The following is a 22,955-nucleotide window of genomic DNA, read 5'->3' as shown; positions in this document are numbered from 1 at the left end:
ATCCACAGGCACAAACATAAATCTCTTCTCAAGCAGCTAATGGTGATGGAAGGGATTTTAAAGATTCGGGCAGCTACACGACCCACAACCTCTCAAGAAAACTCCACTACTTCACTCCCTAAGCCTCCAGGGCAGCGTCCATACAGGTGATAAAACACACCGTAGGAGATAAAAACCTTAACATTCATGTAGGAGATAAAAACCTTAAACTTCATGCTGGCCCCCAAAAAAACTTCTGAGGCTACTCCTTTATTATGGGACTGAAACATCGACATGGCTGCCCTCGAAAGCAATTTCCTATTGCTTCAGCCTCAGGGCTTCCCAGATTTCTTGTGTCAAAGCTGCTGTGTGGACTCACTCTTCCCATGATATACAGCAGTGCACAGGCCACACTACCTAAGCAGCTTTCCTTCATGATTTTGATTTTCCCCTCTCAGGAAACGCTGGTATAATGGCAACACAAGTGCTACAGAGGACGTTGTCCAGGCTTTTTGCATCCAAACATTTTTCTCTTATGTTTATTGTGGGTAGGGTCATGCAAAAGCCTGAGTGAAACCTGAAGACTGACTCTAGCTCCCAGTGGAAGTCAAAATACAACAGCACCTAAAAAGGACACTGTGGCACCCTACACGGCTCAGCTGAAATGTCAAACCGGAGAACTCTCCTTGCTACTACCTTTGTCACAGTTACTAAACTCCAGGGAAAGTCTCAAAGTCATACAGCAATGTTTTAAATATTACCCCACACAATGCTCAGTTACAGCCTAAGACAGGTTTTCCTTTAAGCTAGCAAGAGGATTTTTATTCTCCCTTATAATGTACTTCAGAATAAAACCTGGTTTCCGTATTACTGTGCTTTTCATGACCAGTTCAGAAGCATTAGCTTTCTGTTCACTTATTTTGCCGACAATTTTTACATTCAGTTAATTTTCCCCTTGACTTTCACTTATTATTTTAAGCCTAGGTATCAGTACACGCCAACTTCTTTTATTTTTCTCCTTCAAATAAATAAATAAATTCATTACCTCGGGGCCAGACACTAAAGCCTGTCTCACCGAGTCCCGGAGGGACTACAGACATAGAGAAGCTGTGGATTCAGATCTCAAGAATTAAGCTGCAATACGGTTTAATGAATTTTAATAAGACAGGCTCTGGTCCTGCAAAATTCCTATATATAGCCCCTATACTATGACCTCAAGAATTCCCTTTGTTAGTCATTACTATCATTAAACAGACTGATCAATGACAGTCATTACTTTCTTCAATATTTTTTTTTTTGTCTACCTAATCCGACCCAAAGTCACCGCAGAAAATTTTTCATACGAGCACCTTACATACATTTGCCAGGTAGGATAGAGTAACCCTGAAGGAACAACTTGAAGAAACCCTTTGAGGATGTTACCTTGGTTTTGTTGAATTTATTTTCAAAACGCTCACTTAACCCCTACGCTGTGCAGCATGAAGCCCAGTAAGAGCCTGGACAGAATGACTGCAATTTAAGGCCATTCCTCCAAATTACATCGTGTGCAGATTGAAAAAAAACATCTTGGTTTACGGTGATTCTCGGTTCTTTAACACTGCAGGAAAACATCAGCATCTGTTCCATCAGGACACTTTTACTCCTCTAGTGTTTTAATAAATATGCTCCTTTGGAGATACTTGGTTTACAAATTTCAGCCCTCCTTCACACATGCTGAGATAGGTCCAAGTCACACACATTTTCCAATCTCATAGAAATTTCAATATATCAGTTCCAGACAATTTTCAGAAAAATATTGATGTTCAAAGAATTTAAAAATGACAAAAAAAAAAAAAAAAAAAAAAAAAAAGCATTTTGCAGTCAATTGAACATCTGACATTGAGCAGCATGCAGCTAACCTTTGTGTTTCCCTTTTTTCTCCTTTCTGGTGCTGCCAGTCTGACAGCTTGCAGCTGCTGCCTTGGCTTTTTTAGTTGATTTCGGAGCTTGGGCATCCACTACCACTTTTACATCTTCCTGTTCGGCCTCCTGCACTGCTTGGGAGATTCAGGGCACCCCACCAAAAAAAAAAACAACAGAGAGACAAGAGAGAGAGAGAAAGAGAGAGAGAGAGAAAAAAAGAAAGAGAGTGAATTGAGAACTCTTTGAAGGCAAAAGAAGTAAGCAGACGTCACAGAATTTAGCATTTCAGGTAATTCATGCAGAGAAGGGATTCAAATAAACCAGAAATTGCTAAGTTACAGTAAAAAAAAAAATAAAAGTGTTAGGTTAACTGGGAGGTATTTCCTAACTTTTTTCCTCCTTCCAATAATATATCAGCTCCTAACTTTCAGTCCAAAAATAACATCAGAATATTAATGTGTTGCTGAGCTATTGCAGGAAGCACATTTCCTTACACTAAAGCTCTGCCAGACTGATCAACAGTGGCAGCATGAAGGCTGAATAGCTTTATTTAGATTTCGTAGTGCCTATGCTTAAAACTATATCCTAAAACCATAAACAAGGAATCATCAGTTTTATTTTCAAAACATATTTACACAGCCATATATACCAGAGTATCATGAGTAGGACAGCCATGCATTTTATGGAAGAAACTATAGCCCAAGCTAAAAAACTCCTCCTCCTTTGTTCCGTACAAATTAATTTTGAGAAGTCTCAGCATATTATGCATAGCACAAACTACGAATGTCAGCATTAATTCACACAATCTTGGTTGTTTTCAAAGTAAAATGAGGCTTTATCTCTTTCTAAACGCATGACACACTTTGAGGTCAATATTTCAATCTGTGAAAGCAATGCCCAGAGCAGCTCTTTGCTCTGGCCAGACCAAGGCTTGAAGTCAAGTAACACTGCGTTTATAATGATATAAAAGCAATCACCCTTGTGAAATACAGAAAGAAATCATCAAACCTCATACCCCAAGCAAAACAACCGGTAGGCGAGCACTAAGAAATCTTAGCATCAGCTGCTGGTTGCTGTTAATTTCACTGCCCCCAGCTTCGTGTGGTCACTGTGGCGTATCTCAGAGGAATATCACCCTGGCACTTGATGCCAGCATCCTATCATCCTTTTCTTTTCCCCAAATTAAAGTGCTTTCTTTAAAATAATAATAATAAAAAAATAAAGTCCACTAAGGATCCTAACTGGAAAGAAATGGCTGCCAATAAAATTTCTTCAAAAACATCCCTGACAAAAGTCATAAACCCTGAAAAACCCTGACCTAACGATGCCCCATGATGCGTGGACAGCCGGAAACCTCCCCTTGAGGAAGGAAATTCTCTCCAAGCTTCTGGTCTATGAGGCAACTTTCCCATTCACCAAATCCTTCAGGCACATGAATGGCAACCACAACACCAAGGGGATCCTCAGAGGAACAAGACGACATGGATTTAGCCATGTCTATGTTAACTGCAGCATACAAACCCACAGCTGCCCTCCCCAGCTCAGCAGTCCCGTATGAACAGCATTACACAATGAGCATCCGAGGCGCTCACTAAACACATACCCCTGTTTCACTACACAGAGGAAGAGCTCAAGTTTTATAGAGTAAATACATTAAATCAGTAGAGGCATGAGTGATTAACAGCCTAGAAAAATGACTTGTTGCTGCCCAACTCCTCAGTTCCATCTTTACTGAACACAAATCACAGGACTGCAGTACTTTTGCTGAGCACCACAGAGCACTGAGAAAACGAACAAGACAGAACCAAAGGAGCCTTGGACTAAGCAGGGAAGCAAAGTATCCCTGCTGAACAGTCTTTAAATAGGTAGGACTGGTCAGCCCAGCAATCTGTCCTATATTTATAGCTTAGTCTCTCTTTAAAAATGAGGATATGTTCTTTTCATTGTTTTAAAGATGATAATCCTCCATGTAACTGAAATTCAGTACTTTACAAATGACCAACATTAAATGACCAGTCAGGTCTCTAAATCCTTTTAAATACAGCCATATTCATTCATTCAGATGAAACTTAATCTACTTGGCCAAAAGGAATGATTAAACAGCAAGGGATGAAATGTTCTGACATTGTTCATTGAAAAATTAAAGACTTATCTGCACCATCTTGTCAGCTGTCTTTTGATCTAACAAGTAAAAGCCTAAAGCTTTGTGAATTAATTTTGTCCCGTAACTTCCAGCAAGAGATATCTGATTGTAAGCACAGTAATAGGTACTCCAAGTGCCAGAGAAGAAAATATTTGCATTACTTTAATCTATAAGGTAAGATTTCAGCCCAGTAGCCATTCTGAGCATATACCATCACTGCTCTATATGGTAAACAGAACTTTCATACATAAGTGGTGGAGGCTGCAAAATAAAATTTAACCCATAAATGTGCTGATACTACAGCTGTGTTCATGAAAGAATTAGCACGGAATTTCCTGTTTCTAAAGGATGCTTTTTTGACCTGCAACATTACATTTAAATCACTACCTCTGGAATAAATCCAGATCTAATCCCAAAATACTGCCTCATGCACAAAAACCCACCATTTTATTCTTAGCTATTAATTACTCAAAAAACAGCAGACTTTGGCTAAGGCTCGTCCAGTCACTAATGTTTTCTTTGGTCTCCCTGGATAATATTCACTGACAATATGATTATGTCCTTAATTGGATATTAAGAAGTTAAAAATAATGATAGCAGTAGCACAGAACCAATAAATTAAGAATTTTACATGCAGCCACAGGGAAGGACTTTCCACAAATGTCATTCAAAAATGCATTCATTTCAATAAAAAAGGGAACTTTAAAAATCCCAATTGATCTTTATCTTAAACACTAGGAGACTACATTTGAAAATCCACTCAATTGCCCCGTATTTCCAACTCCAAATTATTAAAATCTTCACTCAAAAAAAAAAAAGACATTTTTTTCAATTTCTATTAGATTTGTTTGTACTAGGATTTGCATTTAGACAAGACAGAAATGAGAGCAGGATGCACTGTGTCGAGACAGAATTCCAAACAGCAAATAATACTGGACTGTCAGACCTGTTGTTTCATTCTCTTTTGGTCCCATAAATTGCAAAAAAATGACTTTGAGATAAATGGCAAGCTTTCAAATAATACAGTGACATGGTTTGAACTCTAGTGTTGTTCATCCATGGTTGTTCAATCCAGTGCTGATTACTAACCTCAATATGGTATTACTGAAAATACTTTTGGGGAGACAGAAAAGAGCAAAAGTTACTATATTTAGGTTAGGTTCCATAAAATTATTTCAGAATCTGAGCTAAGAGGAAAAGGTGAACAACTAACAAGTAGGCTACTAACACAGTACCGGATGAGTGAAAAATGACTGCACATCAAAGTGGAAAAGGGCTGTGTCCTTGGCAATGGTCTAACTGCTAAAAGTGTGGAAAAGAAGTCTCTCTCATTAAACAGTTCGGTGCTGGACAGCAAAGCATGTTACAGGGGCAGAGCTACAACCCACATCTAAAGAAAATTATGCAATTTCTAAGTGAGTGAATAATCTGTAATGCAGACAACACAGGACTGAAAAAAGAAAAAAAAAAAAAAACAAACAACAACTCTTGAAAGATAGTTATCCACACATATTCAAGTGAATGAAAATGAAAAGCATGCTTTTCCATCTGGCCTTTATGAACGTAAGTTCACACAGGAAATTAGTTTCAAAGTACCAAGCAATGGAAATGCAGATTTTTTCTTTTCATTTGCATGCCCATTTGTCTTGATATGAGTACTTTGTACACTCTTCCAATCTTAGAGGAAGAAACAAAAACTATCAATCAAAACTTACCAATCCCTCTCACATAAAAATGCCGTGCACTAAAAGAAAACAATATTTTTGATTGGCACCTTATACGTAGAATGAAAAACTTGAAAAATCACACACACAGAGAAATGGATACATTAAAACACTGCACAATCTGCCTGGAAAACACGTTAGGTAGAAAGAGGCTGAACTAGACGGATAAGTTATGTGGTGTACATCATTGGCTCAGTTCAATAAAGCAAATATCCACTCTTTTTATTAATGTCCTCTCATGGTAAAAGTGAAATCCAGAATGAGTGCCATGCAAAGAACGCTAAAACACAGTTCAGTCAAGAGCAAATTTTAACAAATCAGTGCAAATTAGTTGTCCTTTTCCTACTGTTGTCTGAGACGCTCTTCCATCTCACCATAGAAATGTCTTGCTACTTTTCTTTGTAATGTTAGCTTTAGTGAATATTAATGCTTAATTGAGCTGTCATTCTTTTTTTTTTTTTTTTAAATCTATTTAGATTACGATACTAACTTAGCATTTTTACGCTCATTTAGAAGTCAATGGATCCTATAAGAAGTATCCAGAAGATGGGCAATACCACCATATTTTAGAGTAAAATGAAATATTTTATCAGTTTTTATAGAAGGCCTACAAACAAAAACAAAAAACATTGATGATAAAATCAAATAAATACAGGGGCCTGAATTAGGGCGAGGATGCTAGTGTGTTAGGCACTATTTGATTACTTAACAAATATTTGCTTTCTTATTCAAAATGCTTACAATCAAAGGCATTGCCCCTGCAACTAGCACTTTACTGTCAGGTTCCAGACTCAGAATATTTTATCACTCGTAAAGTCCCTGTGACTCCTTGCAGTTTCTGTAGCTAACACTGATGCACTGACCTGGCTGATTTTACAAAGGTGAAAATACTCTAAGTGAAGGTGCACGTGAACGGGCTGAGAGAAAAAGAACAAGTGCACAGGAGAACTTGCTGGTGCTTGAGGACATTATCAAGAGCTCATTGCCATAAGGAGACTTTCTTTGAAAGAACAAAGGAATGAATTAAACAAAAGCTTCCTCTCAACTCCCAGGCATCTGCTGTCTGACCACTGAGCAGAGAAGAAAAGGCAGCATGTGAAATGGAGAGCTAATAGCAATGAATCAGACTCTTTGGGGAAGTAGACAACTAATAAGGAAAGATAAAATTATCCATGAAAAGCCTCTACCAGGCAGATTAAGGACAGCAAGAAATAACATCATTATTTTGAGTACCAGGGCCCTGAGGCACTAATAGGCTTTCATTGCCCTGACCAGCCTCCCTCGTGGCCTCCACCCACTCCCTGCCCACAGAGGGATCGATCTCAGCTCAGCCAGATCCATGGCGTTGGTCTCTAGCTGTGGTTCCTGGGATGAGCCTGGTGGCACGCTGTAGGTAGCTCATCCACTCAGTAGGCCCCTCGCGTGTACGCTGCAGCCTCGACTCCCGGCCCCATCCCCTTCCACCCTGTCTGGCACTCTGGGGGGACCCCGGTTCATCCCTTGCTGCATCTGGGATTGCCGAGGATGCTGTTGGCAGCAGCCAGCTCTGCCAGCTGTGTTCAGACCCGGTGGGATGGTGCCTCAGGGCACTGCCTGTGCTGGGGTCACCCTTGTGACCAGGCTCCCTGTCCCTTTGGGACCTGCAGGCTCCTGCTCCTTCCCTGACGCTGAACTGTAACACGTAAATATATTTTAAGTAGAAGTTTAAAGCAAAGAGAAGGGTGTTTTTCAAGCAGCTTCTCTCAGTTACCTCTAAACTTTCTTAAATTTTCCAGTGCCAAGAACCACAAAAAGACTTCTAAACCACCTGCTACCTGCTGTTCTCTGCTGCTACGGGGTTAGTTTATTTTGGAAATGTACTAGCACGGTAATGACTGCTGATAAATTAAGAAGATGCTTTAAAGGATGAATGGTAAAGAGACTGCGGCCAAAAGGGAGATTTCAGAATATATGCTTATTGGGAGTTAAGTGTTTTGCCCACATGATACTTGGAGTGCTGCCCGATCTCTCAATATTAATAGTCTTGTGCACAGAACATTCCTGGCTGTCTTCAAAAAATAAACTAACACCTCATTTCAAGGTCAGTGAAACGCAGGGATGCAACACACAGATTTGATGAACACTCAAATACGTGTGTTTGTAAAAGAATGGTTAATCAATGCCATCTTGTAGGTTGGCAGCCTGGCACCCATCGGAAAACCCCCTCTCAGCATTCATGGCGTAAGAGCAGAATGACACACCAAACTTAACACTCCAGAGCTATGACTTTTACCTAAAGTCTGTTCTTCAAGAAACGAGACAACCATTACACCTAGATGTGCTGCCAAATGTCAAAAAAGAGAAGTAAGGAAGTAATTTTGCTTTTTAACACACGGTTAATCGAAATCTCTAAATTGGAAGTTGCCATGAAAATTATTCAAGAGAGTTTCTAATTGAAAACATTTTTAATTCCAAGTTAAAAAGAAAAAGCCACAGCTGCAACAAAATATGTTAATATTAATGAAAGCATATCTGGCACTTGTTCAAATCTCTGCCTTCCTCAGAGCTGCAAAAAGAAAAGTCTCTCCCCAGTGGAAATTCACCATTTTCATAGAAATAAAATTACTCTTCCCTGTTAAAATGGTCTTTCATCATTTGCATTAAATGTAATTAAATAGTGTAATTAAACTGTTTCAGTAAACAGCGTATCTCTGCATGTTACTTGGTTTTAGGAAGGCTTGGTATGTATTTGCAATCCAGACTGAAAAAGCTGTACTTCTAGCAGAGTTTTGCAAGGCCGTATCACACTAAAATGTTTGTTCAAATTTTTAAAAGAAAATCAAAATAAGGGGTGCAAAGATATATGAAAACAAACTAGCAGATGTGACTGGAAGGCATTACAAAATAGCAAGCAACATTTAATAAAACCTTGAAACAAGCAAGTAGCAATATGCCTTCTGAAGGACACTGAACTGAAAATAAACTAGGACACAAGAAAGAAGACAAAGCAATTTGCTATTTATCTTACACTGGATTAAATTTACTCCACTGAATAAATGACTTTGTCTTCTTTTATATACAATATAAAGTTAATTGCAATACAAAACATTGTTATTAGTTCTTATTTAGCTATTCGTAATGATGAAATAGTGTCAAAGTTGTATTTGGTATTGCAATAGTAACAAAGAGTGGCTTTATTTGAGAGTGCAAGAATACCAAGGAGTTCCAAAGAGAGGCTTTGTTTGTAATAGTAGAAATTGGAGCCAAATATCACAGAAAGTAATGGAAGGATATTTATTGCTTGAAATAGCAGACAGATAATTTAGAGTCTAACCTACAAGTATGGTCCCCAAACTATATTAACAACTTAATTTCAGTGCAAATAAAAAAGGCCACTATACTAATTTTACATGAAAACTTTCTGCTACCTTTACATACTCAGTTTTGTCATGGACTTACCTAGAAATGCTGTCATGAAAGTATTTCTTCTGTAAGATTGCCTGTGTTCCAAGGTGCACAGATTATATAACGAGAGGTTCTTTTCCCGTTAAGTATATCCCTATAACCCCTTCCAAATAATTAAAGCAATTTCCTGCATGCTTGGTCCTATTGATCTACGGATGCTGCCACATTTCCCAGTACTTATCTGGCAAGCTGGCATTACCTCTGGCTAATATTCCAGCTCAAACCAACCACTCATGTACTGGAGTGTCAAGGATCCATTTTAATTTTGGTGGGCCTGTTCAACCTAATCAATGTCACTTTCTGCAGATAACACAAATACTGTTACTGTTATTGGTTTATTATTTGTTACTGTTATTGGGTTTATACCAATAACCCAAAGGTTTTAAGAGGAAATGTTACAACATGCCAGTCATTTGCATGCTGCAGGATCTGAAAATTCTTACTTGTAGGTGAAACACAAGCAGGAACTGAAAAGCAAGAACTGAGAAGAAATTATTTCTGTGAACAGTGAATTCTGCAGAACTGATCCACTTCTTCAGTGGAAGGGCAACTGTCTCCTTGAGAAGCATGTGGCACCCAGAGGAATCACTAATAATACTCAGCAGGGAACATAAACCATCTCATCCCACCACCTTGCCACCTCTCTGTTCCGAAAGGATCTAGGAAAAAGTATGGTGATGCTGGCAATGCTCTTCCTCACTCTGTGACGACAGGCTTTCAGCAGAGCCATTTCCTTATTTATTGAAGTAGATAAAACGAAACTTGAAAGAGCCCTGTAACTGCTCTGTTTATTACTGAATGAAACTGATTCCAGCATCTTCAATCCTGAGCAACACAAGTATAGAAAAGCCACATCTGTATTATCCCACTGCTCCAGCTGAGCTCGGTCGCTGCCTGTAACTAATATCCCTCCATCCTATTGCATCTTAGATTTATGTGTACTTCAAGCTAGGTGAAGCAAAATGCACGTGCACCCAGAGGACTAGCAGCAATCACCATGCAACTCCCTGCAGAGAATCAGAATCAGCTAAGAGCTCTTCCATACAGAAAAACTTGTGATCAGCTTAACTAGCCAAGTATGTTGTCCCACTATATCTACTTACAAATGGCTGCCCAGGCCAATGATCTATTCCAGAACAAAAGTGACCTTGAGTTTTTACTCATCTCTCTGATAATTATTCTGGAATGAAATCAGTTTTTACTCCAGTATAGAGTTGCCCATCAGGGAACCACTGCAGCACAGATAACTGCATCAGAATAAGCTACGGGAGCGTATGAAAGAGAATTTCCTAGTGCAGAAAACCAAACATCTCAGAATTGCTGAGACGTTATCTCTGACCTACTTTGAGTAAAGTACCATAGAGATATCAGCATACAGGCATCCAATTATTTGTTGAAATCAACAAGTGCTTTTGTGCTATGCAGAATCAATACAAGGAAAAAAGAGTGGAGGAGGAGGAGGAGGATAGGTAGAAATAAGTGTTCTTTTTGTAGCATTTGCAGTACAGGAATTGATTTAACAAACACGCTCATCCAAGCAATGTAGTTCATTCAGAAGGCCGTTAAATCCCATCAAAGAGTCATTCTTAACTTAAAATCTGCATGCCCATAACAGAAACAAATGAACGGAAAAGAGCAGAATAGTTCTTTAGAAACAGCCCAGATGTCTCATGCATCTGACACTCCCACATACAAATGTTTTCATTGAAGGGGGGAAAAAAAAGTGCCAACCCCGAAGCTGAATACTGTAGTTAAAAATGGTCGTTAAAACCTAACTACATACCATGCAAACACTGTATCCTAAGACACTAAGCACATGCCCAGAGAAGACCACACCAAAAAAGGATACTTCTGGAGTTCTTATAATATTTTCAAGAGCAACGTTCCTAACAAAGGGTTTTACAAGGTGATAAAACACTTTATTAAGTAACTAAATTCTCCTAAATTGGCTTTTGCTAACTGCACAGTTTATTGCAAGGACAGCTATCCCCAAAAGATTAACAAACTAGGTTGAATATGAGAAATGTTACCGTATCTTTTTGCTTCTCTGAAAGCTTGTGAAATATTGAAAGGGTTTGAGATAAAAATGTAGAACCAACTGATTTAAGGAGAAGAGATTAGTAAGTATTCCAGTAAATGGTGTGCTATAACATAACAGGAAGGGTCATGTTTTACCTTAAGAGAACAGTTAATCTCACTTAAGTCAGAAAGTCCACTATGGTGCAAACTGTTGCAACATCTAGTTCAATTAATGTAGATAAGAAATATGTTACCATTTATAGCATGACAATGTCTGTTTTTCCAAGCTGTGAAAATTAAAACTTCACTCTACTGAAAGGACAGTACCTCTGTACCATACAATACTATTTCTTAGATAACATTTCAGTACCTTTGATAAGCTATTATGAGTGAAAAGCAAGGAGAGGAAATTTGTTTTGTTGATTTATTTAAAATACCCCTTTGTCCTTATAGCATAAACTTAACTTAGAGAGCGTTATACTACGACTTGCAGTAACTATGCATGCAGTAGGTCATATTCATATACCATGATATATGGTGCTGCTGTTGCTGTTAAGATATGACTCAACCAATGGCGCTTGTTCTTCTGAATGTTTCGTTCTGCGTGTTCTTGTGCGACTGTCCACGTTGGACTGAACCATTAATGGCTCCTGGCGCTTTTTTTTCTGCTTCTGTTCCAGCAGTGCTCGCTGAGGGAAATATAAAGAAAAGCACCTGTTACTGGACTCTGAACAACAGCAAGCTGTGATTAAAAACAATGGATATCTTTACACCTTCTAAGTTTTGAAGTGGTGGGAATTGGCAAGTGGGATATTGGGTTATATTGGGTTATAGGAAATCTTTCCAAAAAAACAACACACCAACCCACTGCTAAAACACCTTCTGCTGGAAACAGCAAATAATTAAAATAGATCTTTCTGAGCAGTCCACCAGCTGTCAGAGCTTGCTTGGAAATAACCCCTGGGAAAACAACAGTGTGAGAGTACTGGCTGTGAAGCAATGCGAGGGTAAGCAAGGGCATGAGGCGTGCAGATGCCAGTTTAAGTTTCTGTAAATCAACAGCAGAATCTGCAAACTAGAATCAAATGATAATGCTGGACATGAGCCTAGCCTAACAAGTATACAAGACAAACTTTAATTAAACACTTGAATTTCCTAGTTACACCTGTGGAAAACCAAAGCAATACTGATGGGAAGCAAGGAATTATCCTAGCAGCCTACAAGTCTCTTCTCCCAGATGCTTTGTTCAGCATCCAGTGGCACCACGGGCACCTGTCTGTTTGAGACCTCTTCCACAACCCCTGAGACCAGAGCTATTAATTTTACGTATCCATTTCCTTGCCATCTCCCTGCTCCTACACAGTGATTTTTTTTGCTTTTAGAAGGGAGAGGCAATAAAACTAAAGAACAAGAATGGAGACTGGAGTCTTTCAGCTCCATAAGTTGTCTGGAACACTCTAACATGACTCCAGAAAGGTCAGAATCTGGTGCAGGATTATGGCATAAGTACAAAGAATTTGAAAATAAGATTCTGGTAGACATGCAAGCTAATAAAATGATGGGAGAAAAAATGGATGTAACAACATACAATTAAACTCACAAGATTTGACTATAAACATGACAAAGGTTCATGGAAAAGGCACCACAAAATAATCAAAGGTGAAATGGAAACCCCAAACCCCATTAAAATTTAATGGCAAAATTCCCAGAGATTTCAGGGAAGAGATTCCGAATCACTTTATGTATGCATCATGTCGGAAAACAGTAGCAAAAGAGACAACATGGCACATAATGCCACTAGCTTACTAATTACACAAGGGTTAAATCCATAGAACAAAAAGGAAAAGATGTTAAAACTCTATGGTAAACCTCTGCTAGCTGACATGTCTGCCAGAACCTCTTGTCCTTTCTGGTCCATCAGATGGATAACACATTGTAAGTCAGCTTGAAACAAGTCCAAGATGGTGGAAATGATAATCACTCAAACTGTGGTCATAAGAAAAATCTCAGTAGAAGTTCTACACAAAACTTCTCCATAAGCTGTAACCTCCACAGACTTCTCATTTGCATTCCCTAATCAGAGGATATAATTTTCTTGCAGGATGTATCTATTGATTACCAGATATGCGTGTTGCAGATTTCAGCACTCCAAGTTTTAGACTTAAAGCGAGAAGGTCCCCTCCAAAATCTTACCTGCCTGTCAAGCTTCTGCTGACGCAGGCTGCTTCCCTCATCATCCAAAACACTGCAAAGACAACAAGTACGTAATTAGAACAAATTTATCACTCAAAATAAACACCAAACAGCAATCACTGAAGCCAATGCTCTCAAGAGTTATTTATGTAAAACTTCCACTGGGCTCAACAGAAGTTTGCCTGTCCCAACTTGCAAAAGTTGGTTCAAGAGAACTTAAATGCAGTCCAGGAAAAAAACAAGAAAAACTCTGGTTCACATGAGCCTCAATAAAAAGTTTATAATCAGCCAGATCACATAGAAATGCAAAATCCACAGTTTTGTTTTCTTCTCCACTGTCTTCTAATGAAAATGTCAATGTATACCGCAATGGGGTTTGATTAAAAATGTGCATATAAAGCATATAAAGAGTGAAGAGTGTTAGAGAACTGCTCAGAAGTACTTAAAATTGCCTTAGGAAAATTAACCGTCTAATTTTTGCACACTGAAAATCAGAATTTATTCCCGAATATCTGAAAAGTCGCACTTATTGCCATGCACTCAACTTTTAGAGACTGTTGAGACAAACAGTATTGTGCCACTGCCTTATTTCTTCCTGCTAATTGTTACTAGTTGGCAGATTAGCTCCGGTGCATTCAATTGTTTTCATTAATTAGATATTAAAAACTAATGGCATTGCAATCAGAAAATTATTTGTGTGAGATATTTTATCAAACTACTGACTACACTTTATTTTTCTGGATAAGAAAGGTTTCTATTGTAAGAACGTTATGGTTAAACTTTGAACATAGAGAATTAAACCTTGTAAACAGTAATATGTCACCTACAAGGAACATAGTGCTATAGAACAACAACAACTAGCCTTACAAGTAGATTTAATTTCCTCTTACAGCACTTACAAATAAAATTAATAATAATAATAATAATAATAATAATAATAATAATAATAATAATAATAATAATAATAATAACAATAACAATAACAATAATATAATAAAGCCTCTTTCTTATAATAATTCTTAACAATTAAAAAGAAAAAAAAGCAACCCAGGACAAATAAACCTGGATTCTGACATACATACAACCAAATTGTATTGCAATGGAAATACCAAAAAATGTGACTTGCCACTCATTAATATATACTCTTTAGGAGACAATCACCATTATAAGAGTTAGCAGAGCTAATATGGGCATTCAAATGGTCACCCTTCCAATACCAGCTTTATCAAGACCTATAATTAGGCACTATTGGTAATATCAGCCTTTAAAGATTATACAGCGGCTGTATCTTGCAAAGGCTGGTGTTCTGAAAAATGAAACTACACTGTACAAGCACCTGGGGAAGGAAATTATGCAATTATTCTCTTCTAGAAGTAGTGCACTAGAATAAAAAACAAACAAAAACCTACAACATTCTCATGAAAGTGTTCTGCTTTATAGCAAGCATTCTTCATTAAGAAAGTAAAACTACCCAAAGAGATACCTTTGGACTAACAGTTGAGTAAGAGATGCCGAGTATAAACTTTCAGGCCTAATGGCCTGAACAAATCCTCCTCATTTAAGATAATGTTTGAAAGAAGCCCCAAACTTGTAATGATGATAGTACAGATCCTAAGAACTACAGAGGCAGCAACGCAGACAGCTGTAATAGTCAGAGAGGTCAAGGGCCAATACTGCTCCACTCCACCAGTCATTTGCAGAGCTAAGGATAAAACTGTGATCTCTTCTCATCTCCTGCTTTATAAATCAGGCTGTGCTGACTCCCTCAGATACATTAAACGAGATATATATAAACTTCTCAGACATTCCCATAAAGCACCGGTTCAGTAATTATCTTTATGTGAATGTGATGGTTTCAGTACCACGCTAGATCGGCGATCATTTTTAAATTTCTATCACAGACCGGGTGTCTAAGCACTCATGTCTCAGGCTTCCTCTGCTTTCCCATTGTAGCTCATCCTGGCACAGCACACTGCCTGGAAGCTGAGCCTTCACAGGAAAGGTGGCCCCGTGAGCAACACCACAGCAACCAGCAGGCAGAGGAAGGGGGTGATCTGCACTGATCCGGCATTCCGGGAATGCAAAGCAACTATCAGACATGCTGAAGGCCTGCCAAAGAAATGAGCCTCCATCCAAAAACTCGGGATGCCACAACACGAAAACACCTCTCCGTATAAGCCTTTTACTTCAAGGCACAGTTTTATAGCCTCTGAATACGTGCAATCGAAGCTGACACCAAGAGCAGCAACGCCTTCAGAACCAGCTGGGAAGTTCTTCTGCAACTTCTGTCTCTCCTTGCATGACTCGATATTTTATAAAGTTCTGGGTTGTCTTCCACAATCTTTCTGTGAATATACACGTAACTACAAGCCTTACCCTCACATTATTTAAGCTGCAGTGCTCAACAACGAGAACTGACTTCCAGCTTTCTTCACAGATCCCAACATTTGTTGGAGCACAGTTATTTCATCAGTTCCCTCCCTTCAGCTGGCTGGAATTGTGCTAGAATGCCGTGCTGCCACCAGAGAGCTGCAGCCCCCTCCTGCATCCTTCACAGCGTAGACGGGACCTTAAAAGTAATCAAATTACCAAGTTACTTAATGGCAGCATCACTGAAAACCTGAAGTTGTGCCCTTCAGTGATGTCTAAATAATACTTATGCAGGCCCAAGGAAGAAAAGGATCCAGTGTAGTTTAAATGTTCTTCATTTATAATAGCAGAACACTCTCGTTTGAGACTCTGCTCTTTGTTATTATTTTCCACGGGACTAATGAACCTTGGAATTGCTGATTAACAGCCAGTATTTCACATCCCCTGATTTTCAGTGAAAGAACTCTCCTGAGACTGGGCAACTTCCAAGATTTACCATAAAGGGCTGTTAGGCTTAAAACAAACAAACAAAACACTTTATTTATTTCTAGATCAATTCCGTCAGGCCCTCTTGGTGCTTTAAAAACAACTGCAGCAGACTCCGAGGTGCAGGAGTGTTGCCATCACTGCAGTGCCCCTTCCTCACTCAGCAAAGCCTTGCAGAAAGATCCAGCAGATGATCCTGCCCCTGCATCTGGCAGTTCACGTACTCTGGCAGACGCTCCAGGAGCTGAAATACAGCAAATTTACCCTTTCCTTTCTTTGGAAAACACCAAAGTCTAGGAGCAGCAGCAGTCTTTGCCCCTTCTGGTCTTTGAAAAGAACAGAAACCCTTTGTTCTTCCTCCTGGAAGAAGGGGAGCAGGGCAACAGCATTTTCTGCACCCCAGGTTGTGTGCATGGAGAGGACCCAGACCATCCTGCACAGATTCGGAAGCAGCAGTGGTTTTATTGCTCCATGGTCAAAATAATGCGATGGCCACAGACCAAAGGCCAGCGCAGTGCGAAAACTACAGCTGCAACACAGCGGGATCACTACAGGAAATAATGTCATCGAGATCGAAGCAGTTACAACAGTTCTGCCTACATGTTTGGTGGGATGCTAGAAAATCCCAGCAGCAGCATGAAACTCAGTCAGTCTTAACAGAGAAATAAACTTTATAACTCATGGAAACTACGTTGCTGAAGAGAACTCACGCATGTTAACAATCCACTGAGCATCCTGAAGCATCCTGCAGATCCAGAAAACTCATTTTTCCTTCTATTTGATCAAGTATCCTATCATCTTCGCCATTACTTTGACCCCATTTAAAAAGGAAAAGCAATTTAACAGTGTGGATTACATTGTTTAAAGTATTTCAGGTCTGCAGTAATACAGTCTAGTCCAAATTCAGTTAACAAATCTGAGCGAGTATGTATTTCCTTGTAGATAGTGATTCAAACAAAATTCATCCATCTATACTCAAATCGAGCAACTTACCCTTTATGGCTTACTGGATGTTGGGCTTCAGAAGAAGTTAAGCCTACAGCTATATATTGTAGAGATACATACTGGCAGCCAGGTCCAAGACCCACAGGACTTGAGCACATTAAAATATAGAGAGCATTATTTTCAAATTTTAACACGGCATTTGAATCAAATGTCCCCCACCCTATTTTCTAAAGGGAACCACATTACATGATAAATTGCCTTTTTGTCAAAGTATTACTTTTTATACCATTTTTTAAGACAAACAGGCTTTCTAAACTGCTGCATGTCATAAAGAAGAAAAAATATAAGAACACTTTTTAGTATACCAACCTCTTCATAAATGATACTCCTTTAAAAACATTAGAAAGAAACTTGAAAACAATCGGTTTTAAGGATGAAGGCTAAAAATGATTATGTGAAGACCCTCAACTTACTTGCTATGTTTTCATGTAATTTCACATGAGCTGATGTTGATTTAAATAGAATTGGAAAAGCCTTAGCTCAAATATAAAATTTCACAGTGAGTACTTCAACTTTTCTCCTTGAACGTGGAAACTGCTCACATTTCAGTAAGCCAAGGCCAGGAAAAAGAACTAATGAGAAATGTTTTTGATTAAAACTTGCCAAACACATGTAGTCACTAATTTATTCATATATTATTTTTTAAGAATAAGCCTGACATCGTAAAGCAGCTCTATTGTTTCTGCCTCACAAAGGAGGCAATGTTTTTCTTCCTTCCTGACACTGTTTCATGAAGGAACATTTTCCACGACAATAACTTTTTACCAGGCCAAAGGTCCAAAACCATATCACGACTCTGCAGTCCAGCACTAATTGCAATGAGAAAAGTTCCTGTATTGACAAACACACATACTACCACTAAACTTCCCTATACTGTTTAAAAGCATCACTCTTACATTTTCTTTTTCTGCTATTTCATGGCAATATATTACTAACTATAGCACCCCAAAACTCCATGTGAAATCCTTTGTACGAGCAAAATGAACACGCATGATCAGGGAAAATTCCTAAACCGAAGAGCTTACATTTTAAAAAGATGAGGGTTTGGGTAAGAAATTATTACTCCCATTTACAACACTAAACCAGAAGCAATAGAAAATTAGTTATGTTCAGCTGGAATTCAAAAACTATGGGTGATCAAAACAAATAGAAAACAAAACAAAACAAAAAAAAACATCATAGCACACTAATCATCAAGATCACCCAGACCTTTTCCATGCACTCTTACTGTGAAGAAACCCGGTATGTTGCTGCGTCAAGAGAAGTAGGTTATGGGATCTTTGAGAATAAAGCTGACTCAAAAGGATATGAATGGGTGTAATGTGCCATTTGAGCATTCAAGTCTCCAAAGACGTGAAATGAAAGCACGCAAAGAGACAGCCCTTGGCTCATAGGATACCATCTGTCATGTTCAGCCAATTACACTTCTCTGTAATCTCCATACCTCGATAAAATCTCTGCAGTTCCATAAAACCCAACTGCTCTGAATAACGTTACTGTGAAGCCTTTAGGAGCCAGCTTTCCAGCAGCACTGAAGGCTGGGGAACCTGCAGGCTGCAGTCCTGCTCCAGACGGAGTGGCACACGCTTGGGTTCCTCAAACCACTGACATTCAGTGAATTCCCTACCAGAATTTTCTCTGTAAAATCACAACACTGCAAATTCCTGCATTAACTAAGATCTGCTCTCCCAAGAGAGCAGCCAAGGAGGCCAGGGGCTGGAGTACTTACCCTGTGAGAAGTAAAGGGAGCTGCTCTTGTTCAGCCTTGGAAGAGTCAGCTTTGGGGAGAGACCTAATCATAACCTACCTTGGCACTTTGCAAGACCTAACTAAGTCAAGTCCTGAGCAACCTGGTCTGACCTCACAGCAGCCCCTGCTTTGAGGAAAACGTTAGACGGGAGACCTACAGAGGTCCCTTACAGTGTGAAAGATTCTGTGAAGTGCTTTTTCAGATGTCACACAGAAATAAAACATCAGTGGCCCATCTCAGCAACACAGCAAATTACATAAATGGATTTACTGAAAGGAAACGTAACAACAGGAACATACACTCAGAGCTACTTCAAGTCCACATAGGCAATTGCAAAACTAAATTTCAGCCAAATCCTCAGCATAGCCACATAATTTACATTTTTGTTATGTTTTAATTTGCACAGTTCATTAAAACTGACCTCTGTTATGATTTCAGAGGCACGTGACATCAACAGAAATTGTAGAGACTGTCCTCTAAACATTTCATTCAGAAAACAGCAAAATAAAAAGAACATCAGAGTCAGGTAAACGTATATTGGAAGAAAGGTGTACTGCACTACAGGACATACAGAACCGAGCACCAGCCAAGGGCAAAGCGGTCCCGCAGAATCTGAGGGCCGCCGGAAACACCAGGAGCTCCACGGATGCTGTAGGTACAACTTTGTATTAATGAGATCGGGCTTTGAGCTCAGTCAGAAAACTGCAACTCACCTTCCAAGAACAAAAGCGTAGTCACTGGGAAAAAGAAGCTGCGGTTTAGGATCTGAAACGTCTAGGCTGACAGCTTTTGGTGAGGATGCTAAGAAACCAGGAAAAGATCTAACGAGAGGAAAAGCAAAACTATTCCCTAAAGCACACTGCGTGTTTTAAATAACCTGAACTACAGGGTTGCCACTATTGGCCTGGAAAGATCAGTTGAACTAATATTTGTACAGATTCATTCCGGGCAATTACAAAGCGGTGAGTAAGATAGCACACAGCAGTAAATTGCAGGTAATGAAAACAACACCTGAGGGAAGAGTAGATGGCTGGGCTATTTCCTCCCCTCCCTGAACATGCACAAACCCTGAACGCAATGCTAGAAAGAAAATCTATGTCCCATAAGGGAGAGGCGAATTTAATAAACATGAATGATGGAGCACAAACACAGGATAGCCTTTGGGCATGATGGGAGCTACACTAAAATTATATTTAAAGAAGATCAATGAGAAGTGCCTGAATAGGAGCAAACTGGGAGGGAAAAAAAAGAAAAACAACTGATCTGGAGATATACTGCTGGCAATGTAGACTGATCCAGATGACAAAGGACAGGACTTTGAGGAAGTGCCTTTATTGCAAACACATTGCTGCCTGCCACAGGACACGTCCAGCTCTCACAGTCAGGCTGACCTCTATTTCAGTCCCAAAATTCAACCAAGCTTAATCGTTAAAGCAGTAAAATACATGGAAAAAAGGAAATCAACCCTGTAAATATGCACAGCACCCTGCCACAACAAACAGAAAATTAAATGAGCAGAGACTAGGGAAAAAGTACTGTCTGGATAAGGAGACTGCACTCAGACCTACAGGGTAGAACCAGAGCTCTCAGCCTGGACCTCGGAGGAGCACGAGGCCAGTTGTGCTGCACTGCAAAAGGATGCTGCCCAAAAGAGACCTCTGTGATTGCAGTTAAAGAAACTGTGATCAAGAGCAAACCTGCATTAGATGACTGCTGGCTCCTTTTTCTCCCTCTCTTTTGGCTGTTCCATTAACCATGTTTTTGTCCAGCCACGCTGGACCTATTTTACACCAATTGGTATAACAGTCCAAGACACCTATAAAACAAGGTTAGCAGGTCCCAATTCCCCTTGGAAACAGCTTCATGAGACAAGGATGAAGCATTACAGGTACAGTCACTAAAACAATGCTGGCCTTTAAAGTAATTAAACTAGTGTTTAATGTGTTCTCGTTAAATGTTTAACGGAGAAGACACTGATCCCAGCTGTGTGCTGCGGGATTTTACCTGCAATAGGCGAGTAAACACAGGCACAAATACGTAGGTCCACTACCCTGCTGCTGAAAGCTGTCGGAGGCAATTCATTAACGCGGCGTCTCACTACCAGATCCCACCGCCCACCTCTGCATGTACGGCAGGAAAAGATAGGGATGTATTTATTGGATTCTTAAAGGAATAATCAAACTAAGTGAGCAGTTTCTTGAAAACGTGAAGGCGAAGAGACTGGCTAGTCTCCCTTAGCTGCTCAACCATCAAAACTGAAGAAAAACATGGCAAGAATTATGACTGATAGTACGAGTAAGTCAAGTGAAAAAGCCAAGCTCCTTTTTCCTTGTTACAGGTGCTTTTACAGTTTCTGTAGAATAAACTTTTTAAGGGAATACATGTCACCTTATGATAAAATACTAACCCTGAAGCAAAATATTTTGTCACTTTTTCCCACACACATACTATCTTTATCATCCAGTCGAGGGATTTTTTTTTTTTTTTTCCTGGAACTGAAGAAAATAGATTTTTCATTTGGGTTTGAGTTTTTTGTCTGTAATTAACTTTAGTAGAAGTAGAAAAGTGTATGAAGTTACGATGCTATATAGAATCTTATGTCATAGGACACATCAGAAAAAGTAAGAAATCCTGCTTTTTAGCACATTTTAGGGGAAAAAAAAAGCTAACTTATGCTGTTACTGTATTACCCTGTGTTACTGGGACCATACTTTAATTCCACCTATGCTGGCACGTATTTCTATGTTATAGCCCTCATAAGAGCAAAATGCATTCACTACATGTACAAGGGCAGGGAAGTGTCACATCAAGTAACATTGCTATGCAACATCCTTCTTGTTGTTGCTCAGATATGTGCATTACATACCCTTTAACCATCATCTTTGATTTTTGGAAATTTTACCTGTACGCACTAATTTGAATTCACGTACCTAGTCTGGCATACCAGCTTTAAATATTTCCAATAAATTAGACAAATTTAAAACACATGAAACATTTGCCATGAGAGTATTTCTTTATTGTTATTTCCATCTTAATTCATCTTCGTTGCGAATCAGAACAGTCCTGGCTCCACTTCGTGGAGGACTCCTCTGGATTTGCAGCTGCAAACCTCTCCTCCGAAAGAATTTCTCTGTGGTTAACATGGTATGCTTTTTCAAATAACCTTTTCATTCCTCTCTCACTCCAAAATTACCCTATTTTAACTGTAAAATTCCCAGAATATGTTGAAAATGCTTAACAATAACATTTTGCACTAAATTATCTGTGCAATATGTATCACATGATTTAAGAGCTGTAAAGCTTGATGGATCTGTGGTTAAGAATTCAGCAATACACAGCTTATCGTGGACACAGCTGTCAATTTAATGGAAAATTAGGAGTTATCATGACTCAACTCATTTATATTTCTAACTGCAAATAACCTTTCCAAATTACTGCTCTAGGTCTGAAAACATCTTTACATAAATAGCCTGAGTGGTACTGTATGAGGCACTCCATCAGTCCCCCAAGCAAGACATTTCAGGCTCCAGATCATTATTTTCATTATATTTGAAAACAACTGAAAATTGTCTGATGCATTCACACCACTTAAATAAGTTTCAGGGTTCTGATCCTCTACAGACTAATAAAACTTCTTACTGCTGGACATAAATATTGCCACTGGAGACAGCGGACTGCTCAAACGGATAAGTATTTGCAAAATACATGCTTATAGCATGTGAAATTGTGAACGCACACAAAAAAGATGGTAATAAATTGTTCATTTTTATCTTTGTTTTGTAAACTGCATATCAAATACTCACAAGTTGTCAAGTATTCACCAGTTTCATCAAACAGTCATGAAAAAGGGAGAAAAATTGAAACAAACCAAACTAAATCAGCAAGATTTTTTTATGATTGTTTCAAGATCTTCCAAGATTTGCACATATATTTAGATGCA

The 22,955-nt window shown here is 39.0% G+C and overlaps 1 protein-coding gene across 5 annotated transcripts in view; it reads right to left on the bottom strand.

The window, feature by feature from the left end:
* The window catches only part of TUB (TUB bipartite transcription factor), a 62,955-nt gene that overhangs the window by 27,933 nt on the left and 12,067 nt on the right, over positions 1-22,955 (bottom strand). For 2 of the 5 annotated variants that reach the window (XM_032187694.1, XM_032187696.1), the window contains exons 2-4: positions 13,405-13,456; positions 11,738-11,900; positions 1,878-2,012 (exon numbers count right to left, since the gene is read on the bottom strand). In XM_032187694.1, the coding sequence (XP_032043585.1) occupies positions 1,878-2,012; positions 11,738-11,900; positions 13,405-13,456 (350 nt within the window). Of the gene's footprint in view, positions 1-1,877; positions 2,016-11,737; positions 11,901-13,404; positions 13,457-22,955 lie in introns of all 5 variants that reach the window. The other 3 variants (XM_032187697.1, XM_032187698.1, XM_032187695.1) reach the window with 2 other exon arrangements.

Source organism: Aythya fuligula, chromosome 5 (genome assembly GCF_009819795.1).
Source record: "Aythya fuligula isolate bAytFul2 chromosome 5, bAytFul2.pri, whole genome shotgun sequence".
NCBI lineage: Eukaryota > Metazoa > Chordata > Aves > Anseriformes > Anatidae > Aythya > Aythya fuligula.
The sequence above is the reverse complement of the archived record's forward strand: the minus strand, read 5'-3'. Positions and strand labels throughout refer to the sequence as shown.